We start from the raw sequence: 16130 nt of genomic DNA on the forward strand, positions 1-16130 counted from the left end.
AGATTTTTGATGACTGATTCAGTCTCTTTGCTTGTGATTGGTGTGTTGAGTTCCTGTATTTCTTGTATAGTCAGTGTAGGTTGTTTGTACATTTCTTGGAATTTGTCCATTTCATCTAGGTTGTCTAATTTTTCACTCTTTTTTTAAATTTCTTTGCTAGTCTAGTTGATTTTATTGATTCTCAAAGAATCGGTTTTTGTTGATTTTCTTTATTTTTTTTTCTCGGTTTCATTTATTTCTGCTCTAATCTTTGTTATTTCTTTCTTTCTGCTTGCTTCGGGATTGATCTGCTGTTATTTTTTCTAGTTTCTCCAGTTCAGTTAGTTCTTTGATTTTAGCTCTTTGGTCTATTTTTTTTATTTAAGGAGGCACCATTGACTCTGTCTGGGGTACAGGTGATGCAAGCCCATGACCACTGAGCTGCACCTGTTCCCTCGTTCTTAATATGGGCATTTAGGGCTGTAAATTCCCACGTCAGAATCGCCTTTGCTCTTTCCTATAAGTTTTGATGTCTTGTCTTCTCGTTTTCATTTGTCTCAAGATAGCTACTAATTTCTTTTGGAATTTCTTCTTTCATCCACTAATGGAGTGTGTTGTTTAGCCTCCATATATTTTAAAATTTTCCCCTTTCCCACATATTATTCATTTTCAGCTTCATTCCATTATGATTGGAGAAGGAACCTTGTATAATTTCAGTCTTCTCAAATTTATTGAGAACTTTGTTGCGATCTATCCTGGAGAAAGATCCACGAGCACTTAAGAACGTATACCCTTCTGCTCTGGGGTACAGTGCTCTGTGTGTGTGTGTCAGGCCCAGCTGGTTTATCACGTTGTTCTCGTTCTGTTTCAAACCTTGCTGATCTGCTGTCTAGTTGTTCTATGTTTGGATGTGAGTGGTATGTTGAAGTCTCCAACTGTTATTTTATTTTATTTTTTTTAAAGATTTATTTATTTATTTATTTAATTTACCCCCCGCTCCCCCGGTTGTCTGTTCTCTGTGTCTTTTTGCTGCGTCTTGTTTCTTTGTCCACTTCTGTTGTCGTCAGCGGCACGGGAAGTGTGGGCGGTGCCATTCCTGGGCAGGCTGCACTTTCTTTCGCGCTGGGCGGCTCTCCTTACGGGCACACTCCTTGTGTGTGGGGCTCCCCTACGCAGGGGACACCCCTGCGTGGCGCGGCACTCCTTGCATGCATCAGCACTGTGCATGGGCCAGCTCCACACGGGTCAGGAGGCCCGGGGTTTGAACCGCGGACCTCCCATGTGGTAGACGGATGCCCTAACCACTGGGCCAAGTCCGCTTCCCCTCCAGCTGTTATTTTATTTTATTTTATTTTATTTTATTTTTTCTTCTTTTCTATTTATTTATTTTTTTATTGACTTTGTAATAATATTACATTAAAAATATATATGTGAGGTCCCATTCAACCCCACCCCCCCACCCCCCCTCCCCCCCCAACAACACTCGTTCCCATCATCATGACACATCCATTGGATTTGGTAAGTACATCTTTGGGCACCTCTGCACCTCATAGACAATGGTCCACATCATGGCCCATACTCTCCTCCATTCCATCCAGTGGGCCCTGGGAGGATCTACAATGTCCGGTGATCACCCCCGAGGCGCCATCCAGGGCAGCTCCACGTCCCAAATACGCCCCCACCTCTCATCTCTTCCTGCCCTTCCCCATACCCATTGTCCACCATGTCCACTTTTCCCAATCCAATGCCACCTCTTCTATGTGGACATTGGATTGGTTGTGTCCTTTGCACCTCTATGTCACGAGGAGGCTCAGATTCCACATGGATGCTGGCTGCCATCCTCCCATTTTCAGTTGTAATCACTCTAGGCTCCATGGTGTGGTGATTGTCCTTCTTCAACTCCATCTTAGCTGAGTGTGGTAAGTCCAATAAATCAGATTGTAGGTGCTGGAGTCTGTTGAGGCTCAGGACCTGGCTATCACATTATCAGTCCAGAGATTCAAATCCCCTAACTATATCTTAAACCCCAACGTTAACTGCACCTCCAGCAGATTAGTATGAAAGTCTTATGAAGGGAGATCCCATCTGAGTCCAGATTCATCACACATAAACACCATTTCCAGAGAGGGGCCATCTGCCCTGGTAGTAAACCCCATCGGCCATGACCATAACTCTCATGGGTCTCTTTAGCCTTCATAGGAACCAATATCTGGGGGTTGTATCTGCTTTATCTGTCTCTCTGACTCTGCTCAGTTGTGCATGAGGGCAATCCTTCTGCCAGCCTCCAGACTCTTTTTTAGAAACTCGTAGCCATATAAACTCATTTCTCCTTTCCATTTCCCCCTTACTTTAGGTCAAACAGCATTTTAAAGTCATGTTATTTTATGTAGACAGGGATATTCTGCTGATCCGCATTGAACCTTCTGTATAAGGTCCTTTTCCAGTTGCATCATCAGTTGGTATTTGATAGTGGTCCCTCATTGCCAGGGAGGCTCATCCCCGGGTGTCATGTCCCACGCTGGAGGGAAGGCATTGCATTTACATGCTGAGTTTGGCTTCGAGACTGGCCACATTTGAGTAACATGAAGGCTGACAGGAGGAAATTCCCAGGCACAATGTTGCTCTAGGCCTTGTTCTTATTTTAGGTTTATCAGCTCACAAGCATAGTCATTAGCATCAGGGGCTCACTGTTCCAGCTGTTATTTTAGAGATGTCTTTTTCTCCTTTCAGTTTTGCCAGAGCTCGCCTCACGTGTTTTGGGGCACCTGCGTTAGGTGCGTAGCTATCTATGGCTGTTCCTCCTTGAGGGAGTGTCCCTTTTGTTAATGTGTAACAGTCTTCTTCATCTCTTCCCTTTTTTGTCTGACACCAGTATACTGCTCCTGCTCTCTTTTGGTTGCTATTTGTGTGAGGCATCTTCTTCCAACATTTCACTTTCAGTCTTTTCGCCTTCCTTGGGTCTAAGGCGAGTCTCCTGTGGGTAGCGTATGGATGGTTCATGTTTTCTTATCCATTCTGTTAGCCTGTGCCCTTTGATGGGGAGTTTAATCCATCAGCATTCAACCGTGTTACTGTGAAGGCAGTACTGTCCTTCAGTTGTTTTATCCTTTGGCTTTCATAGATCACATCTTATTTTTGTTCCATCTTTTTACCTTTTGGTTGCCCTTTCTGGTAGTCTTCACTTCTACACCCTTCTCCAAGCCTCTCTCTCTTTTTTCCTTTCTGGCTGAAGAACTCCCTTTTGTGTTTCCTGCAGAGCTGGATTCCAGGTTATGAACTTTCTTAGTTTCTGTTTATCTCTCTCTTTTTTCTTTCTGGCTGTAGCATTCCCTTTTGTGTTTCCTGCAGAGCTGGATTCTTGTTTATGAACTTTCTCAGTTTCTGTTTATCTGTGACTATTTTAAGTTCCTTCATATCTGAAGGACAGTTTTGCTGGATAAAGAATTCTTGGCTGGGCAAAAGACCTGAATAGACATTTTTTAAAAGAAGAAATACAAATGGCAAAAAAACACATGAAAAAATGTTCAGCATCACTGGCTATTAGGAAAATGCAAATCAAAGCTACAATGAGCTATCATTTCACACCTATTAGAATGGCCACTATTAAAAGGACAGAGAACTACAAGTGTTGGAGAGGATGTGGAGAGAGAGGAACATTTATTCACCGTTGGTGGGAATGCTGAGTGATGCAACCACTGTGGAGGACTGTTTGGCAGTTCCTAAAGAAGTTGAATATAGACTTGGCATGTGACACACCCGTACCACTACTGGGTATATACCCAGAAGAACTGAGAGCAGTGACACAAACTGACATCTATACACCAATGTTCATAGCAGTATTATTCAAAATTGCCAAAAAAGGGACACAAGCCTGGTGCCCATCAACTGATGAATGGATAAGCAAGCTATGGTGTATACACATGAGGGACTCCTACAGCTGTAAGAAGTGAGTGAAGCATGTGACGACATGGATGAACCTGGAGGACATTATGTTAAGTGAAGCAAGCCAGGCGCCAAAGGACAAATATTGTATGATTTCGCTATTATGAACTGAATATAATGAACAATTGGAGTTAACAGCTAGAAGATAAGTCACCAGAGAAAATATTGTGGTTAGAGAATGACAAGCTGAGGGCTAATCTGTGCAGAATTGATAAGAAGTTCTTTGTAAATGAATGAAAATGGTGAAAGCACATCATAGGATTTGTGATTAGTAGTGCTAATATATGGGTATGATAATGTTTTTTTCATTTTCATTTTAATTTTTTTGAGTAATGAAAATGCTCTTTTTTTTTTTTTAATAAAGATTTATTTATTTATTTAATTCCTCCTCCCCCCACCGTTGTCTGTTCCCTATGTCTATTTGCTGCATCTTGTTTCTTTGTCCGCTTCTGTTGTCGTCAGCTGCACGGGAAGTGTGGGCGGCGCCATTCCTGGGCAGGCTGCACTTTCTTTCGCGCTGGGCGGCTCTCCTTACAGGCACACTCCTTGTGTGTGGGGCTCCCCTACGCAGGGGACACCCCTGCGTGGCGCGGCACTCCTTGCATGCATCAGCACTGCGCATGGCCAGCTCCACACGGGTCAAGGAGGCCCGGGGTTTGAACCGTGGACCTCCCGTGTGGTAGACGGACGCCCTAACCACTGGGCCAAGTCCATTTCCCTAAAATGCTCTAATATTAATTGAAATAATAATGCATTTGTGATTATACCAAATGCTATTGATTATTCACTTTAGATAAATTATATGGTTTATGAACAAAAAAAGTAATAGGGTGGGTTGGGGGAGAATATACCAAATTTCAAGTGTGGACTGTAGTTGTAGTGATGCTTTGACCATACTCTTTCATAATCTGTTACAAATGTCTCACGGCGATGCAGGTGGTGGGTGATGCGTGGGAGCCTGTGTGGTGATGTGCATGTCTGTTTTGTAAGTTCACAACTTTTACTGTGCACTTATTGTTTATGTATGTTCGTGTATGAATGTGTGAATAATACACTTCAATAAGTTTTTATTTTTGTGTTTAAAATGAAAAAGAATAGGGGATTGCCCTAGGAACCCCACCCCCCATACACATTTTCCCCTATTAGTCACATCTTACATCAGTGAGGTTCATTTGTTACAACTGATGAACCAAATTGAGGTATTGCTGTTGATCACGGCCTGTAGTTTATGGTTTATACAGTGAGCTGTACGATTTTGTAGGCTTTGACAGATGTGTAATGTCATGTATCTGTCCTTGCAGTATTGCACAGGACAATTCCAACGCCCTGACAACGCCCTGGGCTCCGCCTCTTCATCCCACCCCTCCCCTCCGCACCTCCGGTGACACCGTCTGCATCAGTGTGACAGGGTCTTCCGTTAGCAACGGCAGCACCAGCAGCTCAGTCCACGTGGGCCCTGGCCACCCCACTCCGTTCATGCCTCCGTCTCGAGGGCTTTGGGGTGACGTCTGCTATGCCCGATCTGTGAACCCACAACTTCTCTAATAAAAAAGCTACAGGAAAGAAAACCAATTGAGAGCTCAGGCGTGTGGCTGTTGGCCGTGTAGCCGTGACCACATGGCTGCAGGTCGATGCTCCTGTCTCGCAAGTCCAGTGGAATTCACCCTTTGTTCGTCTTGCAGGCTTTGATTCTGATAATTCTTCGGGGGAATTTTCCGAGGCAAATCAGAGGGTGTCTGGAATGATTGACCTGGATGCCAGCAGAAGGAACAGGATCGAAAAGATTGGAGAGAGGCCCCCGCAGGAGAATGGAATCCAGAAGCACAGGTACGTGCCCACGTGCGTTGCCCAGCTGCTCCAGGGTCAACCCTGACAGAGGCCGCCGGGCGCCCTATGAGTCCAGCACCCTCGGTGGGACAGCTGCCCGGCCTGCCCTGACCCCTGGTCCAGGGCGCCCTTGCTGTGCCTGCTTCACCTTCAGGCACGTCTGGTTTGGGCAGTTTTCGGAGCCCCGGCTTAGGATGAAGGCTGCCATCCTCCCTGCCGCCTCGGGCGCAGCCTGCCTGCTCCCCTCGGCCTCAGCCTCGGCCAGGTCCTCGGCTCCACCCGAGCTTTGCACGTCCGCCTGGTCCGGCCGCTCCTCTCGCCTGGGAGCTCCCCGCCCCCCTCGGCTCCTGCTCTTCCTTCTGGGCTCCCCCGCCTCAGGGAGCACCCCTCGCCCCTGGTCTTGCCCCGGCGCCCTCAGTCCTCGCCGCACCTCTTGGCTTGTGCCCGCACGTGGGGGCGCCCGCTGAGTGGGCGGGGCGCCGGGTGAAGGCCGAGTGAGTGGAGATGAGGGCGAGTGTCTAGAAGCCTGACCCGTGTCTTCTCCCAACTGCCACGGCCTCCTCTCCCTCTTGCCCCTGAAATAAACGGCGTGACCTGGCCCAGGGGTCCTAATGTGACCTTCCTGAGGAGGCCTTGGGCTCTGGACTCAGCAGGAGCACACGCTGTCATCATTCCTGGGGTCAGAATGTTCTAGTGAGAGTCTCCGTGTGCAGATGAAACAGGCACTTAGATGACAAACAGGCAGGCGACTCGCGGCACGCAGGGCAGCAGCCCCGGGGGCAGCGGAGGGAGCGCGCTTTCTTGGTGGCCTCTGCCTGGCCTCTCCTTGCCTCTCTCCCCGGATCTGAATGGACACCTCCGCTGAGGCGCCCCGCCCTCTGAGGGGCGCACGGGTGTCTCAGCTTCTAGTTCCCAGGACGGAGACCCCGGCCCGCCTTGGTCAGCGCCCGCCCCCCCATGCAGCCACCCGCGAGGTGGTTCCAGCGACACCAGCAGGGGCTCGGCCCTCCTGCTGGTTGGAGGCCTCTGGACAGAGCGCACGCGTGGGAGTCCCCAGATGTCCCCAGGGGGGCAGTGGCCAGGTTCTGGAAAGCCGCACCGGATTCGGTGTGCGCCCTGGGCCATCGTGGCCATGGGCTCCAGGCGGGAGCCGCTGGCGTGTGCGGGGAGGAGGGCGCGGCCCAGCATGGCCCACAGCCCAGTGTGGCCCACAGCCCAGCGTGGCCCACAGCCCTGCGTGGCCCACAGCCCAGCGTGGCCCACAGCCCTGCGTGGCCCACAGCCCTGCGTGGCCCACAGCCCTGCGTGGCCACAGCCCAGCGTGGCCCACAGCCCTGCGTGGTCCACAGCCCAGCGTGGCCCACAGCCCTGCGTGGCCCACAGCCCAGCGTGGCCCACAGCCCTGCGTGGCCCACAGCCCAGCGTGGCCCACAGCCCTGCGTGGCCCACAGCCCAGCGTGGCCCGCGGCCTCCGCGGGGCCGGGCTCCCAGGCCACCAGCGTCGGCCCTGTCAGCCTCGGCCTTTCCTGGGAAGCTGCCCAAAAGCCACGGCGGAAACCTTTCTGAGAGTCCTCAAACAGACTTTCTTCCCTCATCAGCCTGATTATGAATAAAGAAATGCCAATATTCAGATATAAAAACTTGGGAGAATAGCGGTCCCCGAGCAGACCCAGCAGGCGTGCTGGCCCCGTGTGCGCGTAGTAAAGGCGTGTCCTGATGTTGCTCCTTCACAGGACGGCGCTCCCCGCCCCCATGTTCACCAGAAGTGACTTCAGCGTGTGGAGCATATTGAAAAAGTGCATCGGCTTGGTAAGTGCAGGCGCCGCCCCTGGAGGCGTGACGCTTGGTGAGTGCAGGCGCCGCCCCTGGGGGCGTGACGCTTGGTGAGTGCAGGCGCCGCCCCTGGAGGCGTGACGCTTAAACATGTTTTTTTCCTACATTTCTCAGTTTAAATGTGCTGAATACCTATGAGTTTTCTTTGACTCATACACTATGTGACACAGTGTATTTGCTTCCCAGTACTGCAGTCATGCAGTGTGTGTCCTTCGTGCCCGGCTCGCTTCGCACAACGCAGCGCGCTCCGGGTTCATCGTGTTGTCGTTCGCTTCATGACTTCATTTCTTCTTACAGCCGCGTAATAACCCATCATGTGAATACACCACAGTTTGTTTATCCTTTCATCTGTGTTCATTTATTTAAGAGATAACATAGATTACACAAAATGTTACATTAAAAATATAAGAGGTTCCCGTGTACCCCACTCCCCACACCCCCCACCTCCCCCACATCAGCAGCTTCTGTCATTAGTGTGGTGTGCCCACGCATCTGCTGGTGGACACCCGGGTTGTTTCTAACTTCTGGCAGTCGTGATCGACGCCGCTGTGAGCGGCGGTGTGCAGGTGTCTGCTCGTGCCACTGCTCTCGGTTCCTCTGGGTTTCTACCCAGGAGTGGGATTGCGGGTCGCGTGGCAAGTCTGTGTATTCACCTCCCTTGGGAACTGCCACGCAGTCTTCCACGGGGGCTGGACCACCAACAGTGAATAAGTGTTCCCCTCTCTTCATGTCCTCTCCAACATTTCTAGTTCTCTGTCTTTTTAATAGTGACCATTCTGATAGATGTGAAATGATATCTCATTATAGTTTCAATTTGCATTTCCCTAATCATTAGTGTATTAGTCAGCCAAAGGGGTGCTGATGCAAAATACCAGAAATTGGTTGGTTTCTATAACAGATATTTATTTGGGGTAGGAGCTTACAGATACCAGGCCATAAAGCATAAGTTCCTTCCCTCACCAAAGTCTATTTGAAGCAAGATGACTGCCGACGGCTGCGAGGGCTCAGGCTTCCCGGGGCTGGCATCTCTCCTCTGTGAGCTTGCTTCCCAGAGCTCCAGCTTGAGGCTTCAGCATCAAACTCCAACATCAAAACCCCTCATCTCTGTCCCTTGCCATGCCTTTTATCTGTGCGTCCCACCCACCACGGGGTGGGATTCAACAACCTAACGACGTGGCCCAGTCAAAGCCCTAATCATGACTCAGTCCCGCCCAGGTACAGACCAGAGTACTAACATAATCCAGTATCTATTTTTGGAATTCATAACTATACTAAACTGCTACAATTAGTGATGTTGAGCATTTCTCACGTGTCTTTCTGCCATTTGTATTTCCTCTTTGGACAAATGTCTATTCGAGGCTTTTGCCCATTTTTTATTTGGGTCGTTTGTCTTTTTACTGTTGAGTTGTAACATCTCTTTATGTATCTTGGATATTAAACTCTTATCAGACGTGATTGCCAAATATTTTTTCCCATTGAGTCGGCTGCCTTTTCACCCTTTTGACAAAGTCCTGTGAGGTACAAAAATTTAATTTTGAGGAGGTCCCACTTAACTGTTTTTTCTTTTGTTGCACGTGCTTTGGGTGTAAGGTCTAAGAAAGCACCCCCTACCACAAGGTCTTGGAGATGTTTCCCTACATTTTCTTCTAGAAGTTTTATGGTCCTGGCTTTTATATTTAGGTCTTCGATCCATTTCGAGTTGATTCTTGTATAGCGAGTGAGATAGGGGTCCACTTTCATTTTTTTGGTTTTAAATATTTTTAATTTCCATGAATCGATTGCACTGCTTCAAGAAAATGCACCATGGCGTATTTCCAAACAGCACAAAATAAGGAAAATATAATCAGAAAGGAACAAAAACGTAAGGAGCATGGGTTTTAAAAAAAAAAGCTAAATTCTTTTAAAGATGTAGTAGAAAAAGAATCCTGTAGGCTAAAACCCTCTCAGCCTGTAGGATGCTGCGTGCTCATCTTGTGTTTTCCCTGCCTCACCCATGGAATCAGCCACGGCTTCACGGAGCCCTTTAACTGCAGAACGGTCAGAGAAACCGTGGCCTGGGTGCCGCGTGTGCACGTCGCCCCTGCGGTGCCGCTCCAAGGCCTTCTCGGCACACGGAGCTGGAAAGCGCCCAGAGGCCTGGCAGTCCACACGTGTGTGCATTCCTCCACTTCTGAATCTGTGTTTGCATTTAAAAATAACACGCTCCAGATTTCTTTTACTAGTATTTTCTCCTTCGTTATTTATTGATTTACCGACCTTCCCCCTTCCCCCACCCTGCTGTTTTTGCTGTCTGTGGCCGTTCTCTGTGTGATCTTCTGTATCCATTGTCCTTTCTGTCTTCTCATCTTTTCTTCTCTAGGATTCATCAAGATTTGATCCCGGGGACCCCTGACATGGAGAGGTTCCCTGTCAGCTGTCCACCTCAGGTCCTGGTTTCTGCTGCGCGGCAGCTTGACTCTCCCCTTTGTCTCTCTTTTGTTGCGTCATCATCTTGCTGTGTGACTCACATGTGAGGGCTCTGGCTCACCGTGTGGCGCTTGTCTCGCCACACAGGCCCTGGCTCACGGGCACTCGACTTGCCGCACAGGCGCTTGGCTCACCACGCGGGCACTGGTCGCCGCACAGGCACGCTTCCTCTTCTTTTTCACCAGGAGGCCCCGGATCCTCCCGTATGGTAGGCGGGCGCCCCATCACTTGAGGCACATCCGCTTCCCATTTTGCCAATGTGAATAATTCAAGTCTTAACATAAGTATCTGTCTGGGGATGTACAATGAATGCATTTTCCTTAACCTGACAAGCTACTTGATCTTGAGTATTCAGAATTCTGTTACCTAAAGCGTCTTTTCAACAGAGTGAAGCCTCTTGAATTCCCTTTTGAGTAACTGGTTGGAGGATGGATGCAGGCTGAAGTGCCTGGAAGCACGTGGGCCGGCGCGCCGGCGCGGGGAGGGGCTGCCCGGCCGGGCTCCCGCCGCTCTGCGGTGTCGGTCCTGATGCCCTCGAGACGCTCGTCTCTGGGTTTGGTGGCACAGCTCTCTTTCTACTCCTTCTCAGCTCTCACTTTGAAAAAAGCAGTCTTGCCAATGTGAAAAATTTCACACGTGTAAAAGTAGGCGGGATGCTGTCCTGAAGCCCCGTGTCGAGAGTCACCCCCTCGGCCCAGCGTGCTCCCCCCGCAGCGCCGCCGCCGCCTCCCCCCGGGGTTTTGAGCCACTTTCAGGCTTCTTTTCACCTGTGCTATTTCTCATGTCTCCCTGAGGGTGAAAAGTCTTTATAACTTACTACTATACCATTGTCCTGCCTCTTAGAAATGGCATAGTTCTTTAATATTGAATATTATTATTATTTTGCATTTTCATAGACCTTATTTTGATCTTTCCAGTGGAGACCTATCACGTGGCTTTTATTGTTCTTTTTTGAGGTTAAAGGCTACTGATGCTAATTCATTAGAAGTTGTAAATTGGTGGCGTGCTATACGATCACCCTTTATTTATTACCTGGGCTCTTTCTGTAACAAGAAAGCTCCTCATCTACTAGAAGCGGTTTATAAAGGAAAGTCAACATCGTGCCCCTGACGCTTTTTATCTGCTTTCAAAATAACCCGTTTTTCACCAGCATCACCTGCTTTTAAACTCGCGGGCCGGAACCCGCTGGCTGTGCCCCAGCCCTGGCGCGCCTGCCCTGGGCCTCCGCTTGCCTCGTGGCCCGGCCCCTTTCTGAGGGAGGGGAGAGGAGTTCAGCGGTAGGTGGGCTGGGGTGCTGCCGGGCGCGCCTGGTTTCTAGGTCCTTTCAGGGCATAGGGCTGGGATCTGTGTTCATTTTTTGTTTGTTTGTTTTAAAACTTTTTATTTTGAAATGATTTCAAACCTACAGGACAGTTAAAAAGAAAAAACAAAAAGCAAACCCCAGATACAGACTTGAGGCACCCAACCCAGGCACCCAGGCACCTACCTTTTAGCATTCTCCCACCTCTGCCGTGTCGTGCTACTATCCATCCGCCTTTTTTTCTATTTTTAACCTATTCTCCGAGCCTTTGAGAGCCCGTTGTGTGTACATCATGCTCCTTGAACACTCGGTATTTCCACATTCATTTCCTGAGAACAAGGATATTCACTTCAGGAACCGCTTAGAGCACAGCTGGAAGTTCAGGGTTGCGCTTGGAAGCTGTACTCCAGTTTCTCGTCTGTCCCAAGAGGAATTGGGTTTTGATTTGTTTCGTTCTCAGCCTTCGCATGTGGACGACAGGATCCCCCTGCCCCCTCTCTCGCAGCCTGGGCCTCTTTCTCCCACACCGACAAGCCCCGTCTTCCACGTGCTGTTGACGGGGCGTCGCTGAGCACGTAATTAAGTCCCTGCGCTTGAGCCCCCGTGCAGACCCGGGACGAGCCAGCTGCCGGCGGGGCAGGCTGTGCGGGGGGGTCTGCTGTCCTCTTGTCTCAAATCACTGTCCTTCCGCGTCACGTGAGCCCTCCCCGCGTCGTGTGCCGCCAAGGGAGTCGTGTGGGCTCCTCTGTTTCACCTCATTTTTGGTGTTTAGAGATTGCTTTTTAAACTTAGTTTTGTTTTAGAATAATGGGTCCAAAGTAAAAGCGATCAAATGCGGTGTATTCCAAAAAGTTGAGCTCTTGACCCTGTCTTCTGCCACCACGCTGGCTCCCTGCCGCTCCTCGGAAACTTGGTGAACATTCTGCAGTCTATCTTTCTGTAGCCCTCAGCTAATTATGTATATCTCGCCTTCCCCTTTCTTGAATAAATGCTCTGCACCTTTTTTCACGTCACTGGGTATCCGTAGCAATTGTGAGCTGCTTTTTGCCCTTTCCTTAGCTGCACTCTATTCCCCCGTGGGGCCTCGCCCGCCCCCCGTGGGACCCCCGGGTGCCTGCTGCTGCCCGATGAAGCCCAGCGTGCACCCTGCTGCGTGTTTCCAGAGGACCCGAGGGAGTAGAGGATGGCTGTGGGGGGCTGGCGAGCCGTGGCCGAGCCCCTCTAGGCTGCACCTTTTTGAGTCTCCCCAGCAGGGCGTGAGAGCACCTGCTCCCCTAGCGCTGCTGCCGGGGGTGTCGTTGGCCTTGGGCGAGAGACGGGCTGCCCTCAACGGGCAAGGCTGAGCCGGGCTCCGCGCCACGTCCTTTCCCACCCATCGCTGGCGCCCCCAGCCCTTTGGCCTCTGTCCTCGGGCTTTCCAGACGCCCTGGTGCCTGTGCACGGTGTGAGCGCTGGCTTGCGGCGGCAGCAGGCGTCTCCACATCACCTGATTTCTCTCCGGCTCCCAGCTCTGGCCTGAGTCTCCTTCTCTAACGTCCCTGTAATGTGGAGCTCGGGGTCTCCGGGCCCCGTCCCCTTCCCTTCCTGCCGCCCACGGGAGCAGGCCTGCGCTCCCGACGTGCAGCTGGCACCTCCCAGGTCCACTCCTGCTTCTCAGCCCTTCGGAGTTGCCCCCCTGGTGACCCAGAGCAGCAAGCGGCGCCGTGGCGCCTGCCCCGCGTCCCCACTGAGCGCCTCCTATGTGCCGCCCGCTTGGCCGTGTCCGCAGCGCTGCGAGCGGGCACCACTGCCCCGCGCCGCGTGGAGAGGCCCCTGGAGCCACGCTTGACCGTGCCCGCCAAGCCCGTGGCTCAGGTGGTTCCCGCCACCTGCCAGGTGGTATGGGTGTGCAAAGTGGAGTCCTGGGGGCTCGGCTCGCACGCTGGGGCGCTGGGGGGAGTGGGGGCTCGCCTGGCGGGGTGAGGCGCACAGGCCTCCCTGGCAGGGGCGGTTGGGGGCCCTGTCCCCTGTGAGGCCGTTCTCAGAGCAGGGCAGACGCGGGCCCCCGGTCCACACGCGTGTGTGCACGCATGTGTGGCCCCCCAGCGATGTCGGGTCACGTGCTCCCTGCTCGTTCCAGGAGCTGTCCAAGATCACGATGCCCATCGCCTTCAACGAGCCGCTGAGCTTCCTGCAGCGCATCACTGAGTACATGGAGCACGTGTCGCTCATCCACAAGGCTTCCTGCCAGGCCCAGCCCCTCGAGAGGATGCAGGTGGGCGCCTGCGGGCTGGCGTGGATGCTGGAGCGCAGCGCTGCGTGGAGGCGCCCGCGTGGGGTCGGGGGCCTCACCGGGTGGGCTTGCTAGGGGAGGGCCATGCATTCAGTCTCAGCTCTCGGCGCGGTCCCGCGCGGGAGCCCAGGCGTTTGGCTGTGTGAGCCTGAGGCAGGGCTGGCGGTCTCCCCTGGCTGGTGGGCTTTGCAGAGCTACATGGCGCAGCGTGGCTGCCCTGGGGGTCTGCCTGGGTCCTTCCGGCATCTCAGCGGGCGCATGCGTGTGAGATGGAGAGAGAAGGAGACGCACCAGCGCTGCTTCGGCCCCGGCCTGGGGGGTCGAGCTGGGGAGGCTGCACAAGAACACGGAGTCCTGCCCTGGGTGGCCTGGGGGAAGGGGTGGCCTGGTCGACGGCACGTCCCTGCAAGTTCTGTCACCTCAAAGCATGTTACAGCGGAAAAGCTAGCAGGGACCAAAGAGTAAGCCGTGGCTGCAGTGCCAGGGCCGCCAGCGCCTCCCCAGCCGGCTGGCGGTCAGCGCGCTTCCCGGCTGGAACTCGCACTTACCCCGTCCTGCGGTGATTTACAGTCTGTGGCTGCTTTCGCGGTTTCGGCGGTGGCTTCGCAGTGGGAGAGGACTGGCAAACCGTTCAACCCGCTCCTGGGAGAGACTTACGAGCTGACCAGGTGAGGGGAAGGGCCGCGTAAGCGCTCTGTGAATGTAAGTCTTTGGGTGACGTTGGTGTGTTTGATTCTTTCACCAGCATTGGTTTCTCCACTCATTTGAATTAAGGAACTTACTAAAGTATTAATAATTAGAACAGAAATGTTCCGCATATATGCGTTGTTGTCTTGATAACAGAACCTTAGTAACGTAAAAGCGTTGAAAATAGAATATCTTAGCGCATAAGATTCAAGAATGGAAAGTAATGCATGTGAGCGTAAGTGCAGGTGTGTGGGGCTGCTGGTTTTTAGACTAAAATGGAAGTGAATACTGATTAATAAATGGGGCCAGTTTTCCAAAGCACCTTAGTCAGTGTTACCCCCCACCCCCAAAAAAGAAGATAAATCTAAAGAGAAGAGTAACTGCAAAGGCGCGCCGCAAAGCGGCTTTCCTCGAGCAGAATCCCCTGTGCCTGCGCGGCAGCAGCTGTGGGGACGCAGGCGTGCTGGCCCCGGTCAGCGGTCAGCCTTCCCTGGGGACGCCGGGACCTGCCTCCTGCGGCCTCTTCCCTGCGCAGCACCCCCGGGGCCTGGCACCCACATCCCACACTGGACCCCGTGTCAGGCGGGCGCTCCCGGGGCTGGGCTGGGCAGGGCCTCTCCAGTTCTCTGGGCCACTTCTCCAGGCATGTGCACACTCACACGCAGCGCGCACACACGTACGTGCACGGCGCTCACACGCATACCCGCATGGTGCGCGCACACACGTACACATGCACGGTGCACACACACGCACACGCACGATGTGTGTGCACACGTGTACACATGCACGGTGCTCACACGCATACACGCATGGTGCGTGCACACACGTACACATGCACGCTGCGCACACACGCATACGCACGATGTGTGCGCACGTGTATATGTGCATGGTGCTCACACGCATACCCGCATGGTGCGTGCACACACACACGCATGGTGCGCACACGCACACGCAAGATGTGTGCGCACACGCGTACACATGCATGGTGCTCACGCGCATACACGCATGGTGCGCGCACACGTGTACACACGCACGACGCACACGCACGATGTGTGCACATGTGTACACATGCATGGTGCTCACATACATACACGCAGGGTGCGTGCACATGTGTACACACACGGTGCACACGCATGCATACATGCACAGTGTGATGGGGGAAACTGAGCTCTTCCTGGACGGTGGAGCAGAGGGGGGCCTGCTGTGCACACGGGCGCTCTCCCCGGCCCTGTCGCTCAGTGGCTCTGCAGTGACGGGGAGCGTGATTTCCTGGGCCAGGCGACCTGAGTGAAAGTGCCGCCCTCACCAAGCAGTGAAACCTAAAGCAGCACAGCCACAGGAACAGGGGGCGGGGAGCTGGTGGCTGAGCGTCTCCTTCCCATGCGTGAGGTCCCAGGTTCGATCCCTGGTGCCTCCTAAAAGAAACAAAATGAAACAAAACTGATAAAGTAACCTAATCCAGCAGCGTTGAAAGTTCTCCTCTGTCAGACCAGCGGGTCAGCAAGCCCAGGCCCGACGTCCTGGGAGCTGAGGGTGGGGCGAGAGCGTCCTGGGCAGGCGGCGGGCGGCGTCCAGAGCAGGGCTCCTGCTGGCCCAGGCCGTGTCTCTCCTGGGGTGTGTCCCCCCCCAGGTTCGCCTGAACACGGGGGCCCGTGCAGCACTGATGGGGCAGCCCCCGCTCCCTCCTGGGCCGGCGCTGCGGCGCTCCTGGGAAAGCCAGAGGGCGCTGTGGGCTCGTGGCCCCGCGCGTGGCTTAGAGTGCCGCCTCCTCGCCCGGGCGGCAGGAGGCCCGGGGGAACATGGGACAGGACGGCGGGCGCGTGG

General features: G+C 52.9%; 1 protein-coding gene across 1 annotated transcript in view; it reads left to right on the forward strand.

Annotated features, from left to right (window-relative positions):
• Window positions 1–16130, forward strand: part of ADRM1 (ADRM1 26S proteasome ubiquitin receptor) — a 68078-nt gene that overhangs the window by 18828 nt on the left and 33120 nt on the right. The window contains exons 3-6 of the mRNA XM_058287284.1: window positions 5604–5748; window positions 7482–7557; window positions 13467–13601; window positions 14190–14287. Coding sequence (XP_058143267.1) covers window positions 5604–5748; window positions 7482–7557; window positions 13467–13601; window positions 14190–14287 — 454 coding nt within the window. The remainder of the gene's footprint in view (window positions 1–5603; window positions 5749–7481; window positions 7558–13466; window positions 13602–14189; window positions 14288–16130) is intronic.

Source organism: Dasypus novemcinctus, chromosome 24 (genome assembly GCF_030445035.2).
Source record: "Dasypus novemcinctus isolate mDasNov1 chromosome 24, mDasNov1.1.hap2, whole genome shotgun sequence".
NCBI classification, from domain to species: Eukaryota; Metazoa; Chordata; class Mammalia; order Cingulata; family Dasypodidae; genus Dasypus; species Dasypus novemcinctus.